Source organism: Artemia sp. Qi Xiang Cuo, chromosome 14, assembly GCF_049724085.1.
Source record: "Artemia sp. Qi Xiang Cuo chromosome 14, ASM4972408v1, whole genome shotgun sequence".
Taxonomy (NCBI): Eukaryota; Metazoa; Arthropoda; class Branchiopoda; order Anostraca; family Artemiidae; genus Artemia; species Artemia sp. Qi Xiang Cuo.
In genome coordinates this window covers 54,924,448-54,948,402 of record NC_142807.1, presented here as the reverse complement: position 1 = coordinate 54,948,402, position 23,955 = coordinate 54,924,448, and the positions used below count along the sequence as shown (strand labels likewise).

Genomic DNA, 23,955 nt, shown 5'->3' with positions numbered 1-23,955 from the left:
GATAATACCTCGATTTTTTTTTTAAGGCATGGGTGCCAATAAGTTATTTTTTTTTATTTATTTAAAGCAGAGACGGTGTCCTATCAAGATAGTATCCATAGGGGGGGGGGAGCATAGGGAGTTATTATATTTAAGTGATAGTACCTTGATTTTTTTTTTTTTTTTTTTTTTTATTGAAAGCAGGGAAGCCAAAAATTTGAAAAGTTGACAAAAATTAACAAGATTTTTCTGATTCGTGATTTATATGGACCTTGCTTGTTCTTATCGTAGAAAGGTAAAGGTACATGTGCATCCAATCTGTTTTATTTTTCTTATTGATGAAGCGGGTTAACTTTGAAAGCATCCATTCATAAGTACCAGACATATCCATACGAAAACGAATTCGTGTGATATCCCCACCTAACGTTGCGCTCGAGTGACAATGGCGCCCTTGGTCCAGTGCCCAAGTTACATTAAAAGGCCAGGTCATAATAAAAGCTTTCAATTTGGGAGGTTCAAGGAGGAGTTTTTGACAGTCTTATGACCTAAGGGTACTAGATGTTGCAACGTTCTTAAGTATCTACAGTGGTTTAAAAAATTCGATCACCCCAAAAAGTATTACTAAAAATATACACAAATATAAAAAATGTAACATTTGAAATATTATAACACTTTTTTCAAAGCTTTGAAGAAAAGAAAAAAAGGGCTAAATACCCCTAAAAACGCTTGAAAGCTATTTTAAAAAGAAACTCTTTGGAGATTTCCATGGAAATGATCATAACAGAAGCTTTGAGCCTGGGTGGGAATCTAAGAGGAGTCTTTGAGTATTTTGACCACAGCTAACTTATTGTTGCGACTTTCTTAAATTTGGTAATTTTCGTGAAGATTTGGAAATCAAAGCTTAAACTCAATAACTGATACTAAGTGTCCTAACATTTTGCTTGGATTAAAAGTGACGAACTAGGATGCAAATCTCAACATCTTCCTGGAGCTACTTCAGTCTGCATATTATTTCATTTAATTACATTTAAAACGGATGAGCTTTTCATTTTTTACCAGAAAATAGCTGGCATTTCATTTTTCTTCATACCGAATAAACCATTAAGTGTTTTTTGTTTTATTGTAACTGAGCTGTTCTCATGTGAAGCGTTCATCATGTATTTTCCAATTTGATAAATTTCCCCTTTTAGATGCAGTTTATAATTTGACTGATATTAGGTATTTATCAATTTATAATTTGGAATGAATCCCCAAAGGAAAAAAACGAATAATATCCAAAAGAGCAGCCGAAAGCAATAAAAAAGAAGCAGTTGAGCCTTAGTCTACATGACATATATTATATAAAGAAACCAAATCGCTTTAAAGTTCATTTTTTTTAATTTTAATTAAAAACCAATTTTTGAGGTAAGAAGTCTTTTTAAAAATCCAAAAGAGCTAAAAAAAACAATCAAAATCAAAGTCGACCATTTCAACTGTTTTAAAGGTGACAAAACAAATATAGGCAAAGGGCATTATGAAAAAATTAAGCTTCTAAGTTCAAAGTTATATTCAAAGTTTTTACCCAGATAACTGACGAATTTTGTGATAGGGTATTAGAAGTTTTGTATGCAGTATTGCTCGATGAAAAAAACTACTAATTTTTATAATTATTTATGTTAAGAATAAATTACCAATAGATACTTCAACTACTCGTATTATACAAGGGTTCTGAAACGCCACAGCCATTCTGTTTTTACCACATTTCTACTTTTCTTGATGAATACCGAAGAAGACTAGTTTTCAGCCAGCGAATTCCGAAGCTTTTAGCTCAAGGTTGGGCTCGAATCGGTCGTAAATCTAAGCTTTAATTTGTGAAAGACAGATGAAAACATTAATGTTTGTAGTCTACACAGATCGCGCCGGTAGTACGCTACTAACAGCTTACCGGTGGCGCGGCATGGCGCGCTATTTTTGGCCCCGTCACTACCAGTCTTCCCTCATTGGCGCGGCGCCGGGGTCTAACCGTAACCATGAAGCTCATGTGTTCTGTTAAGAATTTTTTCGTTAATATTTATGCTACATATGATGTACAAATTTTTCTTCCCTCCCTTGCTGTAAGCCTGAAGTATGCATAGAAAAGGCAAGCCCATTGCGACTGTTTGTCATCAAATCTCACAGAACGAGATAGGAACGTGCGATACTATACATGCACTTATGCTGTGATCCTTTCAATAGCTTTGAATTAATATACTCCTAATGTAAATTTGATCCTCCTATCCCAAAGTTAAACAGCCAATCAACGCAACCAAATAAGGTACAACTATTCCGTATAAATCTAAATTTATTTTTCAAAGTATGGGGAAGGGGAGTAATTTTCATGCCTTTGCATATTTTTTTTTATGAAAATACCAAATTGTTATTTTCAAAATGTAGAGGGGATATATTTAAACGTTGCACGCTCTTTTCGAAGAAATGATGCGTAAAACTTGTTTGCGACGCAATCTGCTAGACACTGGTTTATAATAAAATGCAATTTTTGACAAAAGTTATCTGAATCTCTGTATGCAAGATGAGGAAAAACACCTTATTTAATACAAGATTCAGTCACTGACTCTATGAATAAAAACCAATCATATAGTGTGCAAATAAAGTTCCATCAAATACTGAAAGAAAACGTTCGTATCTAGAAGCTCAGATATTCAAATAGCATCATAAAGTTTAAAGCTTTTATGAGCAAAAACTGCCGTGTAAAACATGATTTAAATCTAAAATCCCCCCCCCCCCAAAAAAATGGAAAAAAGTTCAGGAAGTGCCTTCAGCAAGGGAGAATTGAATTTGGAAGTTGAAGTGTTTGAAACATAATATTTGGCAGTATGGAGTTCAAATATATAATTCGTATAATCTATTCGAGAGCCCGTCTTCAAAACCATAAAAATGATGGAGCAAAAATAATGAAACGAAGAAGAGAAGGAATATTTACCCTTGCAAAACAACGCCAAAAGTAATGAAGCGTAGCCCCATACGAGGTGAGGAAAAAGAAACACACAAGGACTTGGTCATCTTTGAAATTAATGATCCAGTAATTTTTTTTAGGAGGAGGCATAGCAGTCCTAGGACAAGAGCAAGATCAGCTAGGGGGTGGTTTTAGTCCAGCTGAAGCGTTTATTGGTAAACTATATCATTTGGAGCTGTGGGATTACATATTGAGTTCTGATGAAATGGAGGCACTATATGAGAGCTGTGAGGACAAGCTTGGAAATGTGGTAGCATGGCCAGACTTTAAGGGAGAACTCCGTGGAAGAATTACGGTAAGATTCTCAAGTGTGATCACTGGCGTGGTAAGGTATACAGGCATTGGTCTGAGATGAAATCTTTGGATTAACCCTCAAAACTGCAAGACTAGAAAAATGATAAAGATCTAAGATATAAATGAAACCCAGAACGATCATTTATTAACATGAAGCTTTGTATAGCATGTTCAACATATATAGTATAGCCTTTTGAAAAGTCTTTCGTACATTCCTTTTTAAATATTTTCAATTTTTAACTTTTAACCAGACATTCAGCATGTGTAGAATTTTGAAGTATAGCATCCAGAACTTGTTATATTTGTAATTTTTCACTGATCACACGAAAAAAAATCGTGAAGAAAAAAAAGAAGAAGAAGAATCGAAAGCAAAAGAGAGAAAAGAAGAAAGACAACAATAAAGGAAAGAATCATTGAAAAGAATGTATTATAAGTATAGTTGTAGAAAGGTTGCAAAATAAAATCAGGGTTTAATGGCTAGGCTTCAAATCAAACTCGAATATCTCATGACCCAATGAGCATAACTATTTTCACCAGAGATATTTTTTTGTGTTTGAAATTCCATTTATTAAATTAATTTTTGTATTCTTTAAAAGCATCGTGAGTTACAAAAAGAGACTGGAGATCAATAATCTACCGTCACTCAGTCCAACAAAATAAAACTTAATTTTTAAGTTCAGGAAGTGGCTATGACGAAGTGAAAAAAAATATATTTTGCAAGAGATACCAACAAGCAGGACAAGATCAAATCTCAAACTGGAGTCCATACTCTCAAACCGTCATGGCAAACCACGGCAGTTGATCCAGGATCTATTTGGTATGGCTTTAATCTCGGTGGTCTACAAATACATGCATTGCTCTCCATCTGAGGAGGTATCAAGACATGTTCCAGAGAGAATAAAGGCTTTGTGATCAACTCGCCAAAGTAAAGCTCGACAGGACTACTGTATGCAGAGCACGCCCCACCAAGAACACTTGAAGACAAGTTTTGCTCGACTCGAAACGTATGTGAGGCCATATGGAATGGCCTCCAAGTAGGAATAATCCCAGAAAATCTTTTTCTTGAGGCGTTCAAGAGGAGGTATAATAAGCACCTTAAAAGTAATTAACTTGGTAATTACCTGGACCAGCGGCATATCATCACTTGTGACGAAGCCGTGAGACCTGTATATATATATAAAAAAAAATCAATTGTACTTTCATTTTTTTAGTCTGAAATTCTTACTGAAGATTGCTAACAATATCTAATAGATTATGAAAAAAGAAGATGAAACAAATAGTTTGGTCTGAAATATAATCTCTAATAAAAGCCATGACAAATATATCTCTCCCCCCACACACATATACAAAAAAAGAACACTGATGCCAATCGTCTTTGCGAGAAAAAGTTGCATAAAAAGTACATGAATGCTTTTCCTTGGTTTTGCTTTTCCAGAATAATGGGTACCTTCCCCCCCCCCCCTTAACTTGCTCCGCCTAAAATTTATCTCCTACATATTTTGAAAAACACTTTTTTGGTATTTTCACTGACGATTTATATATATATATATATATATATATATATATATATATATATATATATATATATATATTCACTGCAAAATTAATTTCTGCGAGTTTAATTACAAGTGAAAATCTTCCAAAAAACAGATTTGATTTAATCTGTCACTTTTGAGAGGTTTTAAGGTCTTTATCAAAACCCCCTGAAATTTTGTTTTCGCTCTACGCTTTCGCTATTAGTCTAAACTTATATATCCTTATCTCCTTTAAATGTTTATCACGAGATAGTTTTTTTTAAAGCGTGTTTTAAAACTTTTGGTTAATGCGGAATGTGGTTTGCTGTTTACGAGGTTGTGGCATCACATGATTACTTTGAAGATCTAAAGGATCTAAAAAATACACTAACAGCTATATTGCTGAAATTTCACAATTACAAAGCAAAAGAGGAAGGATGGGGGAAAGAACTACCCCATCCATTCTGAATTGCAATTCAAGTATATGCTGGATATTTTGTAGGTATCAGATAAAAATCAGATTCTTTGATTTTCCCTAGACCAGATATCAAGATTCGTGTGTTTTCATTAAAATAAATAAAAGAAAAAAGCAAAATAAAATGTTGAGGGGTGTGTTTGGAAGATTTTGTGGAAACTTCTGTTTCCTCCAATCCGTTTGGAAAAAACAAATCTGCGCCAGAACATGAGGAAACCCTTCTAGCCCGTTCAGACGCATGGGGAAACGCTTAAAAAGTGATCGGTGCCATGGGGAAACTGATCGGTTTTTCCCATAGTATCAATTAGTTTTAGGGCTAAGAAGTCTTTGTAGTTTCCCTATGGGACCGATCGGTTTGTCGCGTGTCGCCGAACAAAATGAGCAAGAATTTTTGAAAGTGGGAACCAAATCAACTTTAAGCGCGCGAAAGTTCAAGATTGGATGGTTCTTATCCAGAACCACCAAAGGGAGATACTTGGCAAGAAATGCTCTTGGCTTAGTGACTTGGCACGTACTAGTGCATGTTATCTTTGCTTTTTTAGGAAAAACTTTGCACCTATCGTTTGAACACTTTGCCCCTCGTATCGACCGGTTTTTCTCATCGATTTTCCCCTGCGTCTGACCGGATCATTAGTGCTTTGACAGTATCTTTTACAGTATGCTTTGCTTTGACAATATGTTTTACACATAAGACTACTACTATCAATATAATGAAACTTTGCCCTGCAGAGCAAAAACTTCATAACAAACTTATCTTCGATTAAATTTTAATTCATTAGAACTAATTAATTAAATTAAAAGCAAATTAATTAAATTAAAAAGGCCTTAATTAGATTAAAAAGCAAAATCAAGAAAGCAAAGTATATTAGGCTTTGAAAAGCAGATTTAAGAGAGATACATAAATGTAAGCACAGTCTTTTGGTCCTTTTTGGTGGAAGTGAGGGCTTGCATCTCAGTGAAAAGTATAAAATGAGAGACAAATAACTGCAAATAATTGACGAGAGGATGAATAATGTCCCGAGCCATTGATAGTGCATATAGAATTGACAGTTTTAGTCATTTCAGTTGCCAGATCTTTTATACAGAGATAGATAGCAAGCCTGTATTCTAGCCTTGGCAGCTTAGACTGAAGAACAATAGAGTAGAGACCAATTAGCAGCGATACCATAAGATAACAAATCATCGTATCTATACTTTTATACGTAGCTTTGTTATTTGTGGGCAAAGGGAGATGGCGTTTGTATCGTTCCTCTTTTATCTGTTTGCCATAGTGTTTAATGTATCGATGGTTAATAGTTCAATTATTTTATTTGTTGTACCCATCGACAGTATTTTATATTTTAGATAGAAGAGCCAAGTTTCTGTCGGGGTTGTGTTTTACCAAAACATCCCCCATATGGACGGATAATTTACAAGGAAGGCATTACTGGCGGTGCAAAAATAGCGCATCCTATGTCCACTCTTTCTTACAGATGTGATTTAGGCTATAAACTGAACTCTGACAACCCTGAACGAATTTGCCTTATTCATGGTAATTGGTCTGGAATCGACCTTCGCTGTAAAAGTAAGTTTAGCGCATCCAGCAGTTATAGATATAATTTAGGCTTCAAGTTGAACGCTGACAACACTGAACAAATCTGACTCATTCATGGTAATTGGTCCAGAATCGACTTTCGTTGTAAAAGTAGCGTTAGTGCATCCAGTGTCTACTATTTAGTATAAATGTGACTAAAGCTACAAGTTAAATTTTAGAACACTAAACAAATTTACCTTATTCGTGGTAATTGCTCTGAAACTGACCTTCACTGTGAAATTAAGTTTAGCACATCAATCTCTATTACAAATGTGATTTAGGGTAAAATTTAAACCCTGCCAACCCTGAACAAATTTGCCTCATTCTTGGGAATTGTTCGTGAATTGACCTTCATTGTAAAAGTATGTTTAGTGCATCCAATGTCACTCTTTCTTGCAAATGTGATTTGGGATATAAGATGAACTCTGATAACACTTAACAAATTTGCCCAATTCACTGTGATTGGTCTGGAATTGACTTTCACTCTAAAAATAAGTCCTAATGTTACTAATGTTATCCATTTTATTGTAAACGCAACACCATTTATCAAATAATTAGTAACGAAATCATATCCTACATAATTAGAAACCAGTTTCCATTTTTTTTTCAAATTTCGATTCATGTTTTCTTCAGGTAGTGTCATATGCCTTATGCCTGTGCCACATCATAGTCACATCTAACAATAAAAAATAGCCAAATATCATGAATGACATGGCAGTTTTCTTGATTTTAGCGTCACACTTGTATTTAAAAAGCAAAAGATTAAAATTGCAAGTAATTGGTTCAAAGAGATTGTTCTAAGAGTAATTTGTATCCAACTGATCCCTACAAATGCTAAGTCTTTTGGAATTTTGTCAAATTCCTTTCCCAGATAGAAAAACCGCTGTTTTCAGTTATCATCTTTTCTAGTTTCAAAAAGTATGCCTTAAACGTTGACTCTTATTGGTCAGTCAAAAACTTTATGCTTGAAAGTTGAACAATGTTCAACTCGAAAAATTGCGAACGGCGAACGTAATTGGCACTGTAGTCGTGCGTAATTTTGATTTTATCTACAAATGTGACCATAATGTGGCACGGACATTATTGAAATTCGGTTGTCAAATTAGCGAAGTAAACTATTCTCCTTTTTTCTTTGCATAGTTGTCAGATATCTCATAGGTATTGTTTTTTCGGCTGTATACTTTTTGCCAATCCATACTGGGCCAAATAAAAACAATTCTTGAATGATAAGATACAAAATACAAAAGAAAAAAAATGAAAAAAAAGAACAAAAAGAATTTTTTTTTGATAAATACAAAAGAAAAAAAAATGAGAATGAGTGAAGAGTGAAAGCATGAGTAAAGCGGGACGGAGGAGGTCACTCGTAGCTGTGCTAACTTAAAATCGTGTAATGCTGTAATTTGCTATTCCCAGAAGTAGTAGTTTTATGCCAAGATATTTCAACTATTTGACGATATTTCAAAAGTCTTGGGTTAGTTAATTTTTGTTTAGTGGGATTTGAATGTTTAAAGTTTAACACTTTCATTCTACAGATAATTGTGCTAATGATTTGTCCCAGAATGACTTGACTTTCTCAGTTTCAAGAAATTTGATATGGAAATGAAGAAAACATGAAAAGTATTACGCTTTGATAATAGTTCTTTCGTGTCCTTTTAAGGGAAGTTCAACAGCCAAAACTCTAGTTAGAAAAACCGGATAAAAAGTTGATTAGCAGCATATTATACCCTAAAATTTAGTGGCTGGGTACCATGAAAGATGTTTTAAAAAGGAATAATGGTTGAACCTACCATGCTATTTCAAATTTGCTGTTGTAAACTGATGTTTTTTTGTTTTGTTTTTATCGAATTATATATGACAGACCTAAAAGTAGGCGATCTGCAGATTTTATTTTGGCTGCCTGAACCATTTTCTTAGAATTTATCCCCTCCTCCCACCTACTAAATTTCTCGAAGCCCTCATGAGAGAATATATGGTTACAGGAATAAATTGTGGCTTCCCTGGATATGTTATGAATGGCAATGTTATTGGCAACAGCTATTTATATGGTGACAAGATCGCTTATTCGTGTAAAGAAGGATATCGCCTTAATGGCAACCAAGAAAGATTTTGTGGGACAAATGGAACTTGGAGTGGAGAGTCACCGAGATGCGAGGCAATCACCTGTTCCTTGGATACCATCTCTCTTGAGCATGGCTTATTTATCGGTAATAAGTCAGCTACTTCTGGTAAGCACAATATTGAGCAATATTTCTTTTTAGTCAATGTGCTTTCTTTAATTTTATGCCGGTAATATTGGTAATAAGTCAACTACATCCGGTGAGCACAACTTTGAGCAATATTCCTTCATGATCAGTGTCCTTTTTTTCGGTTTCTGTTTTTTTTTTTTTTTTTTATAATTGTTTCGTGGTAAATTTTTAACTGACAACATAATTTAGCTAGGATGGAATTGAATGCATCACTTGATGCCTTTTTTTATCCTCTTTCATAAGTCAATAATTGCTTCTGGTGGAAATTATTTTTAACCTCTTAATGGGGACCCAAAAGGTAAAACGGTCCATAGTAGTCAAAAGTTTAAAAACGTATTTCTAAAGAAAACTGTCTAGTGAGAAAAAATTGCATTTTTAGCCGAATCAGGAATGGCAATTGTTATTTTCTTTAGTCTCAATAGTAAAATGTTATTATGAAAACAAATTTGAATATATTTTTAAAAAGATCAAGAAATCCCTAAAAAATGACGTCACAGCAAAACTGCACCCTGGGATGTAGTGTTGAAATATTCATTTGAGGATTCAGTTCTACTCTCTTACAAAAAAAAAATCCTATTGCTTTACCTGTTGTTCGCGTTTATTATGGAAAGGTAGCTTGGTCTTCGTCGCTATTTAGTTTTAGCTTAGGTGTGTTTCAGCCATAATGACTGCATTCCATTTGTATCTATCTCTTTCTATCAATAACTGATCACCTGTTTCAGTTTAAGGCAAACCTCAGGCGTTTATTGGGCAAATAGGGAGAAAATGTTTCACAAATACCGAGCTCTCTTGCCAAGTGGGGTCCTCATGACCTTGAGCGCCCTCACGTTTAGTAATAAACGAAACACCATTTCTACTCCCTATTTGCATTGAATAAGAAAGGGCTTTTGTTTACTTCTGCCTTGATTGCGTTTAAATGTTGTTTTTAAACTGACCTTCACTTGATGAGAAAATGTTTCAGAAATACCAAGGTCTCTTACCCCGTAGGGGTTCCCTTAGGCCTATAATGGCCTTTGGCTTCCCCACGTGTAGCAACAAACGCAACATCATTTCTGCTCCCTATTAGCATTGAAGCGTGTGTTTCTCGGCAAATTAATTGATAGCAGTAAGCCAATTCCTTCCATCAACTTGCAGATACCCTTTTGCATGTCTGGATCTTCCATCCTTTTGCAGATATTATCCTGATAAGCACCCTCCTACGCTAATATTCTGTAGTTTGACCCGCTAATGGGAAAAGGTATGAAACTGTAGGGACGTGTCAACCCGTTGAGTGGCTTTGTAAGGCGCGTATCAAAAGAGCTTTTTTCTTCCTTCCCCTTCTTTATGATCCCGGGAAAGAGTATCCCTAGGTTTTTATTATGAAGCCTCTGAGACTTGGTCTTACCAATGTTCCATGCCCAATCCACACGGAAATATACCAAAATATTAATAGGACGCTCCCCTTTCTGGCACGTGGTGAATGACCTGGGGAAAGTTCTTATTGATTAGGTGACTCATAGGTGTTCACTTGCGGCCTTTTTCTTATAAAAAAAAAATATTTAGATATTGCACTAATATAGAAAAAAATAAACTTGTTTAAGACAGAGGACAGAATAGACTGTGCCTATTGGCTGGCATTTTCTATTCTAATAATTAGTGTGAAATGGTAAATCTCCAATTTAATTTCAATGAACAACAAACTATTCTCTTTACTAGACAAAGACATTTTCTGATTATTATACTCAAATATAATCATGACTAATGACTCTACACTTAATCCAACTATTAATCAAAATACTTTCTGTTCTTGCATCTTATTTTGGAGAGAAGATCACTTTCTATTGTAATTTAACTGAGAAACAGATTTAATTAGAAACCAGTGGTAGACTAGATCTGGGATGCCTAATGGACACTTTTAGTGCCTTTTGGACACTTTTTCACTCTGAGGGACACCGGGACACTATTGGGTCAAAAAAGGCAGCTTTTTGAAAAAAATGACACTTTTTGGACATTTTTCTAAATCAAAACCAAATGTCTTGATTTTCTTATTTTTCTTATAAATACGACTGCTTTTAATTTGTACTTTACCTTTAAGCTTTGGTAACCGCTTGGAGATTTTTCTTAGATGTTTTTGCGCCCTGCGCGAACACCACTTATCAACCAAATAGGAATAGGACCTAAAGTCTTAACCAATGTGGTATGCTAGAACTATCGAATCCATCTTTTTCTTCTATCTTACGATTGACGTTTGTCATCAAGTCGGTCAACTTCAAGGACCCACCTACTGCTGGTGGCAAAGTCACCAAGGCCACTGAGAAGACTGGAAAGAAGAAGTGAAGGGTCATTCCCCTCTGGCACGTTCCGCGTAAATCCCTGTGGCGCGTAGCCGTGTGCATATGGCTATTATTTCACTGCTGTCATAGAAAGAAAGGAGTTTCGCAGAAATGCTGTGTTGCGGCTCAATTTTATTTATAGCCATTAGCGAACGTTTCTGTTCTATATTCTATACTCTCAGCTGTGATTTTTTGTCAAACGCTGGTCGCCAGTTTCTATCGAGTATAACTCAAGTGAATTTATTTCAATTGGTCTTGTCTTCTCACTTTTTTAGTTTTCTAAAGTGTCATTTTTGCTCAGGGCTGCTTCTAAATGTTCAGAAAACGGCAAGATAGAGGAGTTGTTAAACCATTTTAACCACTTGACCAACCAGTTGACTGAGTGGTTAAGGAGATTGACGTCTTTTGTTTAATTTTAAAACCATGTAGGTCAAAATAGACATTTCGTTGCTACAGCCGTTCGGACCTTGTCGCACCCAAAGATCCTTAATACCTACCCAAGACGAATGACTTGCATCTTTTTTACATAACTTAAGAAAATTCAGAGGTGAAAATGAGTTTCTAAGGTTGCTTCTTTACTTTTCGACTAAGATAGGTAGCGGTATGTATAATCAATATAAAATTTTGCTCTGTTGAGATTCTCATGACGATTTTTTTATGCCATCTTTTCAAATTGAACTCGCACTAAACTTAATTTTTTGGTAGCGTTAATGTCAAAGCTGGAAATACCTGCAGAAGTCATGCAGGTAACAGACGGGGAGGTAGAACAACAAAGAAGGACGAATTTCACTGGTTTATTGGCACTTTTTCATAGGTTTTGAAAATTTTTAGTGGCAACCCTGTATATTGGCTAATTTTCTAGAGGGGCGCTAAAAGTGTCCATTTTTTACTGATTTAGACACTATTGTCCCTAAAGGTTTTGGCAACCCTGGACTAGATATCATTGCTACTGCTTACAGCTCATTGCAGTATTAAGTAATCTAATTCTAACAATGCTGTGCACTCTCCTCTTCCACCCTATTCTATTAGAAACTTCACTCATCATCTTCTCTCATAAAATTTCTCACTTTCCTTAGCTCTTTTTGTGACTTCCTCCCCCTCATTTGGAAATGCTGGCATTTGCCATTGGTTCCAGTCTGGTTTTCAAAAAGCATGCCGTTATAAAGCCTCCAACTATTAAAATATCGCACTAATCTTTCAGCTGCGGTCGGAGAGAAAATTGCTTTCAGTTGTGACTCTGGGTACAAGCTAGATGGCCCTTCACTTCTGACTTGCCAAGAAGATGGAAACTGGGATGAAGTGACCCCTACTTGTCAGCCAATTGCATGCTCAACTCCACCAGAGTAAGTTTTTATATCATGAGTAATAGACAGTGGTGGATCCAGGGGGTTACCCCCCTGAAGTAGTGGCGGATTGGTGGTTGGGACTGCTTGCTCTAGTTTGGATTGGGACGAAAGTTTTTGTTTTTGTAATTGGTTTTTAATTTTTGAGTTTTAATAAGTTTATAATTATTAATACTATTTCTTTTTGCAAACAAGTTCGAAGCAAGGTGTCAGTTACTTTGTACGGTCTCTTTTAGATTTTATTAATGACGCATACCGCCAAAAAGTATTGGATTAAATTTAGGTCTATCAAGGGAATCTTTCCGTATTACCACAAAAGCCAACTGGGAGGTGAAAATCTTCATTTCGTGATTACACGGAGGAGAAATTTAAAATCCTAACTTCTTTAGGCTGTCGAAATGATATTTTAAGATTGTTCTGTCATAACGGGTCTGAAAAGCAAAATATTTTCTTTTTTTTATTGTCAAAAATTTGTTTTCGAGCCTTGCTATGGCACTGAGGTGAAGAAATCCATATCATTACTTTTTTTGGCTGTCTGTTTTGCTCTTTTGGATTTGCTTTTTTTTTCGAAGCGGGGTGGTTTTTACAACATTTGTTTTTTAGGAGTTTTGTATAATAGAAAGTAAATGTATGAGAAGTGCAAAAATTATTATTTTAAGCTTAGGATTTTGGTGAGCAAATGGTGGCCACTTTACTGCCTATTTTTGTCTAATTAAAGCTCTGCATTATATGACATGTCACGTCCTCTGTTAAGGGGCGGATCCAGGATTTTTTTTTAGGTTGGGGGAGCGAAATAAGTTGATCCGAAATTTGCGTTAGGAGTAATTTTAATTAACGCAAACTTGAGTTAATTAAGTAAATTACACTACTTTGGACTACGCTAGGGGGCCGAGGGGGGCCTCCCGCCCCCTGGATCTGCCACTGTCTCTGTTCGTCCTAAAACATTAAAATAAAGGCAAAACTCTTTAGCACTTTAATACAGGTTCGTATAAATATATACTTAAAACTAATTATATGAGTCGAAATACCCCTGCAAAGGTCGGAGTAATCATTTAAGAAGAAGAGATTTTCGAAAAATTGTTTATAAAAGAAGGCAAATAATTATGTGCTTATTTTTTTTTATCTAGCTGGTATAGATGGGTCTCTGAATTCTCAGTTTGAATGAGTGGAATGGCATTGATTTGTTTTAAACATTTACTAATAAAATGTTGAAAAAAAATGGATATTCACACCACTTGAGTTAACCACGGAAACGGATTGCAACTAGAATGTTACTTCAGAATTTCTCACATTCTCAATACCAACCAGTCACAAAATATAGTTATGTTTTTGTATAGGAGTTGCATACATTTGTCCTAAAATTGTATAAACTCCTATATATACCGCTGAGAATTTTTATACTCATTTTGATACATGCCATCCAATCATATTTCTATGATTAGTTGTTAATATGAGGTACATCGACCAAAAGTAGGGCTTATGATGAATAAGGAAGCTGCTAAGTCTTGTTTAGGCTGGAAGGTATTAATAGAGTTCATAGACGGAATCAGTCTAGATTCAGAGTTCATGGTGTTAAGACCTCTTTTTGGATTTAACTAATCGCTAATAATTGGTAAAGGATTATAGTCGCTTCTTGACCTTCAGCCAATATCTTGAAAATCATTAATTAAGTGAACAAAGGATTATAATTTGAATAAGTATTGCAACTTGGGTGAGAATACCTTTGGGACTGTGGATTTTCTTATTGATATTTTCATAGCACTGACCTATATGATATGGGTCAAGATCAAGGTCAAGAGTGATAATATTGGAGAAAAGCCATCAAGCTACTGAGTACAAATATAAATTGGACATACGATACGAAATAAGCCAAAATTCAAAAATAGTTTTCGGAACAGAATAGGCAGTTACGCTGCGATAAAGGTGACAAGAGAGAAGTAAGCAGAAGAGGGGTGAGAGAGTTGTCTGCAAGAGCCGTGGTACCCGCTGGGCTTGCCCCTTAAATTGCGGGGACAAGGTAGACAGCCTTCAACTCTTCCCTTACTTCTCTCGTAAGTGAATTTCTGCTATTAAAATTTTTGGCTCCACCCACGGACTGATCTTGGTCTCTGTGTGATTACGTTCTGTACGAAATATGCCGCCAGATGAAACTGGTAAGAAAGAGATATAAAACGGATTGCTGTGTTGAATTTCGCAGTAAGGGCGTATAAAGCAGGATATCAGAGTGCAGATATAATGAGAAAGGCTGCAGATTTCTTCGAGTTGGATGATATACGAAATGCAAAGAAATTACTGTGGTCTGAGGCAGGCCAGTAAACTAGGCCAACTAATCGTGACAAACCTACTGACCACATATTCGATATCATAAAAGCACTGAAATACTGCGATGACAACAAAGTCAATTTGCCGTGTTTTGTTATCTATGAGCCTGACGAGGTTCCTATGATTGCCAGAGAAATCTCAGTGATACTCTGTTCCACTGCAAACTGCGACAGTTTCGACTTATGCAGTCGCGCTGAAGAATCCCCCGAAAGGACTGGACGATCCCGTTTCACGAAAGGATTATTTCTATAAAGTATGTGGAAGCAACTGTGGAATTATTGTGGAACTGAAAACTAGCAAAACCGACCGGAAAGTTGTTCTGAACGATCAAGAGGCTGCGAAATCAGTTGCACAGGCTATTGCTAAGTCCGACTCAAGTATTGAAGCAAAAGTGTCCATTCCTCCGTTCTTTGGCATAATCAGGCACGTACCCACCAGCGTTAGTGAGGAGGATCTTTGTGGTCTTGTGAATAATTGTGCTGAGGCCTCTCAGATCGGTAAAACGAGATCGTTCAGACTGAAATTTGGGACCAAGCAGCATCTAGCCTCCTTGATGAAATATCCGCTTATTATAGGCTACGAACGAATTCCAGTCGAGGACTTTCATTTTCTCCGGAGGTGTTTCTATAAGTGTCAGGCCTATGGGCATTTTGCAAAGGACTGCTCTAATAAAGCAAGATGCTCAAACTGCGGAGGAGGCCACACTAATTCTAAAGACACCCCTTGCCAGAACCAGATGAAGTGCGCCCTCTGTGGCTCCGATAAGCAGCCCTACTACAGTTTTAGTTGTCCAGAAGCTAAAAAGGCCCTATCTTAGCGATGACTAGCTCCAGCACTCTAAAAATAGTGACGTGGAACATAAATGATGGAGTACTATCTAAATTACCACTTTTAGAAAACCTTGCTAATAAAGTTGACTTTGTGTGCGTGCAGGAACATTTCCTGTCGGCTGAGGGACTCCAGCACTTACAACTAAATGAAAACGTAAATGTGTTTGGTATTCCTTCTAGGAGGTTGGGAACAGGTCATCCCTCTGGTGGTGTTGCTATCATTATCCGTGCCTCGCTTTGTGCCGCGACGTTTAAAAAAGTGGACTTTTATACTGCAGTGAAAATTAAAAATACTGTTGTGCTCTCAGTTTATATGCCAACGAACTACAGTAATGTCCAATCTGACAATAAGTTTAATATCGCTTGTGGAAAAGTAGCCGCTGCTGCTACATTATGCGCCGCGGAAAAACTTTCATGTATTATTGCCGGAGATATGAACTCTAACCTCTCTGATGCTTATGATTTGAGAGGTCAAATCCTGTTCGATGCCTGCCCCAGTCTGCAGGTACTGAGAAACAGAGTAGACTTCACATATGTGCATAATTCGGGTTCCATGTCCTCGCTCAATTTTCTACTCTGCTCTTCCGACTTGAGGACTCATGTTGACTGTGGGGTTGATATCAGCTTCTGTGTTTCTGATCACCTTCCAGTGGCTAATGCCTTCATTATTAATGACCTCCTGAATTATGTTCCAAATGATGCTCCAAAGGAGAAAAAGTGGTTCCAGAAGACTGAAAGGCAAAAAGCTAATTTGGGCCGTGTTCAGGTCTGTATGTGACGAAATCCTGGAAAAGATTAAAGTCCCTTTCCAGCTACTACTCCTATGCTCGCCGATTGCATTTGATGAGAAACAAATACTTCTAAATATCTACTGTAGTGAAATAACTCACGCCGTGCGCTGTGCAGAAAAAACCGCGATTCCTATTCGTTAAGTGAGAATTGGGTCAGAAGTTCCAGGATGGTCGGAAAACCCATCTTTGGTTAATGCGTGTCAACAAGCTAAAACGTTGTGTAGTGTGTGGATTGATTCGTGTACTCCTAAAAAAGGCATTGTAAACAGTGTTCGATTTTATGCGAAGTCACAGTTCTCCAAACATCTCGCCTGGCCTCCCTCGCGTGTGATTGATGTAAACAATGAGTTGCTACGAGTCGATTCAAATAAAATTTCGAAATTCGTAAAGAAGAACCGATCTGAAAAGGTACCCAGGAGCGAATCTGACCCCAGTGAAATTGAATGGAATATTTATTTCACGAGCGAGTTGGCTGCACCTGATCCTGACTAGGAGTGCAAGTTTGAGAGAGATCTTGATTTCTGTTTAGAATCTTTGGAACCGGATCCTGGCCACGCAGTAAGTGTGTCGGATGTTCGTTCGGCTATCCTTAAACTAAAAAAGAAGTAATCTAAAGCAGAAGATAATATCTAAGGTATGCATATAATTTTTGGTTGGTAACTACTGACAGTACATCTAGCATTTGTGTACCCAACGATTTTTTAGTTGCGATAGATGGTCAGATATTTTTTTGTACTAGTGAAATCCCCCCTGTCAACAACAAAAGTGAAGATCCATCTGACTGTTGCTCCTATCGCCCGATTACAGTTGCTCCCGTTTTTTTGTAAATTGATGAAGTTATTAGTTATTGAGGAGATAAAGTATGTTTGTAGTACGCCAGATTCGCAGTTCGGTTTCAAGAGAAATATTAGCCGCGAGCACGTGCATAGCCTATTGTCTAATGTTTTGTTGGATGCAGATGCTAAAGGAGAAACCGTGGTACTTGCAAGCCACGACGTCCGCGGGGCTTTTGATTCGGGTAACCATGCACAACTGCTTGTCTCTGCGTTTAAGAGAGGTCTTGACAGATCTATAATTGCTACTTATAGGAACATGTATTTTAAGTTGAAGGTTATAGTAAGCGTACTAAAAAACAAGAGCCCGACTGTATCCGATTTCCTCATACCAGTACGAAAAGGCATTCGCCAAGGGGCTTTATTTTTCGTGGAATTGATTTGTCTCTTGTTAATTATGCCGACGACATTTTAAATCTTAGTAGATCCGTCAGTGGCATAGAGAGTAATTTCAGAGTTTTGTCTAACGAATATGCTAACATAGCCCTAGAATTCAACTCCAGCAAAAGCGAGGTGGTCGTCTTTAATTGTCGTAAGAAAGAGTTTGCGCCTGTCATATTTGCACTAGGTAGTAATACCGTTACTGCAGCAGCATTAATGACTTACCTTGGTTTGCCAATTGGGTCTAATCTTAAAGCTACCCGGTTTTGTCTAATAAATGATCTCAAACAGAAAGTCCGAAAAGCGTATGGGATGATTTTGTCACGCAAACGCCTATATAACCGCTGCATTCTAGCACGGATCTTCAATTCCTTTGCCACCCCTCATATCTTAGCTTTGTCACCTTTCTGGTCTTTGTTTACTTTTGATGATAAAAAACAATCCGTACAGTCTTCTATAAGTTTGCAAAATATCTGCTTAGCCTTTTCCCCTGGCGAAGAAACCGCGAGATTTCAGCACGTTACGGACTCGATGACCCCTTCGTCGTGATCGCGACCAGGAGGGAAAAGTCCCTGAAATCTTTAGACCTAACGCATAGTATGTTCGAAGCTATAGTCAGTAATGTGTAATGGTTGTCTTTTTATGTAAATAGTTTCGCCATTGTTTTTTTTTGTTTTTTTTTATTTATTGAAGTATTAATTTAAGTTGTTCGTTTGTTCGATGTGTTTTGTTGTTTTCTTTTCATTTTTTATCTACTCCATTTTTACTTTTTTGTATTGCTAAAGATGGGTAATAAAAATCATTCAATTCAATAATAGAATACTAACTGCTCATTTTATGACAAAAAAGTTCAGAGTATCAGTTATAGTAATATATGCCCCTCTAGAACTGACTGACGGAGATACTAGCGACTCAGATAAATTTTACTTACAGTTACAGGAGCAAATAGACAGGATCCCAGGTAGAAATATGATGTTTTTACTAAGGGATTTTAACGCCCAGGTCGGCAGAAATATGGATACATGGTATCCTAGCCTAGGTAAATTTGGTGTAGGAAAAGAAAACAGTTATGGACACAGACTTTTACAATTTTGTAGGTATAACAGTCTAGTTATAAACAATACGGTGTTTGGTCATAAAATGGCTCATAAGTTAACATGGTATTCACGTGATGGTAAGATAGCAAACCTTATTGATTATGTTATAGTAAACCGAATACTGGCAGGATCAATACAGGATACAAGGGTATACAGGAGTGCTGTTATTGATGTTAAAAGTAAAGATTACCATCTAGTAGCGTCAAGGGTTAATTTAAAGCTCAAATTTCGGAAGGGTAACTCCCGAGAAATTATGATGACGGTTGACTCCAAGATGAGAATTTGAGAGAAACTTTCCAGGAACAGTTGAATACTAAACTTGAGAGTTTAAAATTTGACAATAAGGAAGATGGTTGGAATAATTTTAGAAAAGTGATTTTTGAAGCTGCTGAAGGTATCTTAGAGAAGAAAGCTACGACTGCAGCTAAGAATATTAGTGAAAAAGCTTTGTGTTTAATAGGAGAAAGGACTTGTACAAGAATTATCTGAGTGATAGATCATATAAAAACTAGAGGTATGTAAAGAAAGTGGAAAAAGAACTAAAATATGAACTACGAAGGTGTGAATTGGAGGCCATGGATATAATTGTTGAGGATCTGAAAGATGCAGCTCGATGGCATAATAGTAAAATATTGTACTGACATGGTAGTAAATTGAGAAGTCAATCCGGACATATCCTAGTTAAAAATAGGACTGGGGCCACAATTAGTGATAAGGAAAGAATTAAAGAGAGATGGGCAGAATATTTCGAGAATTTGATAAACCAAGATAGAGTTGCAGGAAAAGATATAGAGGAAAATGAAGAAGTTTGTGATACCTTGGGTGTGAAGGAAGATTTGTTTTGCAAGGAAGAATTAGCGACAGTACTAAAAGGATTAAAAAATAATGGTGGCTCTGAGGTTAGAAATAAGCTATTGAAGATTATGAATATGATTTTTGAAAAAGGAAAAGTACCTAAAGATTTTAGGAAAACCTTAATTAAACCACTTTATAAGAAAGATGATAAAAGTTAGTGTGGTAATTATCAAGGGATTAGTCTGGTCTCTGTAGGTAGCAAATTAATTAGTAATATGATTCTTTTTAGACTGATAGATGCCTTAGACAAGGTTTTAAGAGAAGAACAGTGGGATTTAAGAAAAGTTAGAGAATGCGTCGACCAAATTTTAACTCTTATTGAGAAGTGCCTGAGTTGTCAAACTCCTTTGGTCCTTAGTTTTATAGATTATGAGCAAGCGTTCAATTCTGTTGATAGAAGAGCTTTAGTAAGGTTTTATCCTTGTATGGTATACCAGACAAATACATTAAAGTGATTAGTGCTATGTACAAGAATAACACTGCTGCGGTTGAGTTAGGAAATGAGGTTAGCAGCTGGTTTTGTATTAAATCAGGAGTTAAGCAGGGTTGTGTTCTATCCCCCTTTATATGGACTATTTTGAATGACTTTGTGTTAAGGAGCACAGGAAATGCAACGGGAGACCACGGAATCAAATGGGGGGGGGTAAAAGTCTCCTGGACTTAGATTATGGTGATGGTTTAATTATCCTATAAGAAAGTGTGAGCAAAATGAATGAACTTTTAGAGGTTTTGTGAGTTCAGGGTGCTAGAATAGATTTGAAAATTAATGTTAAGAACACTAAGTCACTAAGACTAGGAATAAATGAAGATGAAAAGGTGGCGTTGGGTAATGAAAAGATTGATCTGGTGGGCAGCTTCACTTACCTTGGTAGTATTATTAGTAAAGATCGTGGGAGCAGTGAAGATGTTAAAATTATAATAGTCAAAGCTCAGGGTGTTTTTTTCACAGTTAAAAATTTTTTGGAAGAATAGGAAGAGAAGTCTGGAAACCAAGATTAGAATATTGGAAGCTAAAGTGATGACAGTAGTCAAATATGGCTCTGAAGCATGGGCGCTTCGAAAACCAGATGAAGATTTGCTAGATTTTTTCCAGAGAAATTGCTTAAGGATTGTTCTGGGTACCCGACTGACTGACCGTATTTAAAAAAAATAGGTTGTACGAAAAATGTGGTTCAATACCGCTCTCTAGGGCTATAATGAAAGAAAGGTTGAGGTGGCTAGGACACGTTGTGCGGATGAAGGATGACTGATTGCCAAAGATTTTTCTTTTCGGCCAACCGTCTAGGGCTAAACGGAAAGCAGATTATCTGGGGAGAGAAGACGTCATAAAGAAAGATTTAAAGGAAATGGGAACTTCGTGGGACGGTGTAAAAAGCGAGGCTTTGAATAGATTGGGATGGAGGAGGAGCGTACGTACCTGTTTTGGCCTCGGGTGGCTTGGTGCTGCGGTGAGTTGCTAGTAGTAGTAGTAGTAAACAAGTAATTCCATTGGATTCTTTTTGCAGGGTTGCCAATGGTTATCTAATTGACGGACCAATAGATGGCATTACTGCTGGCACTGTTTTAAGTTACGAATGCAACGTCGGCTATACGATAGCTAGAAGAAATTCTCTAATTTGCTCCAACAATGGAACATGGATTGGAGATGCGCCTTCATGCATAGTAGTAAGCTGTGGCCAGCCAGAAGAGATTTCAAATGGTGTAGTGGAGACCAGCGGTTTTATGTATGGCTCCATCGCTTCGTATATATGTGATGATGGGTAAGATTCACAGGTAGCCATGGGAGAAAGTAAGAGAGTATCATCTGCTTCCCTCTTGAAGAGCCAAAACACTACAAATTTCAACTGAAAATTTCTTAAAAGCAAGAATAGGCTATTTTAAGCCTTTGCTCTACTCTCTGAGAAAGGATAGCCGCGAACCGTAAATTCTCATTTCAATTACCGTTCTTGAACAGGAAGTATCAATTATATATTGTAGGGACACGTGAAACAACAAAGAAATGTATTAACAAGATTAAGATTAACAAGATTAATCTTAACAAGATTATGTTATTCTGAATGGAGTCAAATTTCGCTGCGATTGCCTGATTTATCGTCACCGACTTCTCACTACGATGCCTGATTTCTTAAAAATTATGTGGACTACTGATGTCACCATCCGGAGTAGGCATTAGTACTGATGATGTCCCTCTGGGATAGGTGATACTAACACCGGTTAATGTTTGCATGGTTGGAGGGTAATGAACTCTTAATCAGCTAGTTGCTAAGAAGCATGGTCTCTTAAATTTGACTTCAAAAGCTTAATCATTGAGAGTTTTTGTAAAGTTTTTTAGTTCAAAAACTTTAGGTAGTGAAAAAGATTAACAAGATTAAGTCATTTTGAATGGAGTCCAGTTTCGCTCCGATTGCCTGATTTCTCGTCACCGACTTCTCGCTATGATGCCTGATTTCTTAAAAATTATGTGGACTTAGTAATCGAGACTCTCTAAAACAGAATCTGGGTAACAACAGATACAACAAAAAATGGAATTTTATGCAGACTCTAAATATATAAAGTTTATAAAGTTTTAGTGTTAACGATCAAAACTTACGAACTTGAGAGAATTTGCCCAATTTTCGATACAGGTGGAAACACCCCCAAAAAGTGAAGCGATCTAATGAAAATCGCGCCATATTTTGAAAATCAAATTCAGCATGTCAGGGAACCCAACTATAGAATTTTCAAACTCTTATATACAAAAATATGGAATTTTCCATTTTTGCCAGAAGAAAGATCAGGGATGTGTGTTTGTTTTTCCCCCCATGGGTGATCGTATCGAACCAGTAATCATAGATGATTGGAAGAGAGCTTGTTTGATCGGAAATCAAAAGTTCTTGTGCCCATTTTGAGTGCCCAAAAAGATTGGAGGGCAAATAACCCCTCTTCCACACCCTTTTTTTTCCAGAGACATCCGATCACAATTTTGAGATAGCCATTTGCTTCAGCATAATTGAAAGGTGCAATAACTATGCCTTTGGGTATGAAATGATCTCCGGAGTCCCTGGGGAAAGAGTTGTGAGTTAAGCAAATGGCACATTATTCACACACGGTATTTGTTATTGGTACATATACGGAAATATTTGTGGGGTTTATTTTCTGCGGGGGGTTTTCCATGAAGAGAATTTGTGCGGGGAGAAAAGTGTCCTGGGGGAATTTTACGAGGGGAAGGAGGAATTGGGATTTCGTGTAACCGAATCAATAGAATATTTTTTCCAGATAGCTTTTGTCCTCATTAGACTACTCTTATAAAACGTTTTATTGTCTTTAAAGTCCCCTTGTCTTTATATATGTCCTATATGTCTAAATCAATCTGAGAAAAAAAAAACTGTTCAGTTTCAAGTATTACATAGATACAACAAATCCTCGGAATATTTCTCTTTTCATTCAGGTCCTTCTGGCCCTGCCTGAGTACCCTGAAAGTTACGAGCCTATCAGAGACGAACAAAATTTGGGATTTATTCTGGGGCATTGAAAACCAGTGCAATAAAAATTAATTCCAAACTTGTTTCTGCATAGTGTCTACCTCTATTCCTTTTTTTGCGCAACAAGTCATTTACGCACTTTGCTCTGGAATGATGTCAATCTTAGGCGAAACAATTTTTTCTCAAGCTTTTTCTGAGCATAAGGGTTTCCGTAACCCAATAGCTTAAGGATATAAGTTTTAAGCTTTCAAGAAAAAATATTGATTTTCTTTCGGACAAACTGATAGGAGACAAAAATATTTTTGTACCCTTGTCCTTTTCCCCAGTATGTAACATTTTGAGAGATGTTGTTCCTGAGTTGTTACAGGTGATTCATTTTGTAGCCATTTTCGCCGTGACTCTCCTTTCCCCACAATAATAAAATTTGAAGACCCCTTGAAAGCTTCCCCTCTATCTCACCCAACATTGCCTGAAAGTTTAAACTCCCCCTCCCGAGTCATTTCTGAGATAGTGTGGATTTGCTATTTTGATAGCGTGGATACTTATACTGTCTTTAGATTTACTCCTCTCCCCTCCCTCGAGTCAAAATGTGAAGTCCATTTGGCCCCATAACATCTGAAAGTTTCAACTCGATCATTCAAGTCTTTCTTGAGATGT

At 36.7% G+C, this 23,955-nt stretch overlaps 1 protein-coding gene across 2 annotated transcripts in view; it reads left to right on the top strand.

Moving 5' to 3' along the window:
• Positions 1-23,955, top strand: part of LOC148944646 (sushi, von Willebrand factor type A, EGF and pentraxin domain-containing protein 1-like) — a 193,227-nt gene that overhangs the window by 48,178 nt on the left and 121,094 nt on the right. For both annotated transcript variants that reach the window (XM_089099707.1, XM_089099708.1), the window contains exons 5-9: positions 3,052-3,266; positions 6,599-6,818; positions 8,807-9,052; positions 12,587-12,728; positions 21,343-21,597. In XM_089099707.1, coding sequence (XP_088955833.1) covers positions 3,052-3,266; positions 6,599-6,818; positions 8,807-9,052; positions 12,587-12,728; positions 21,343-21,597 — 1,078 coding nt within the window. The remainder of the gene's footprint in view (positions 1-3,051; positions 3,267-6,598; positions 6,819-8,806; positions 9,053-12,586; positions 12,729-21,342; positions 21,598-23,955) is intronic.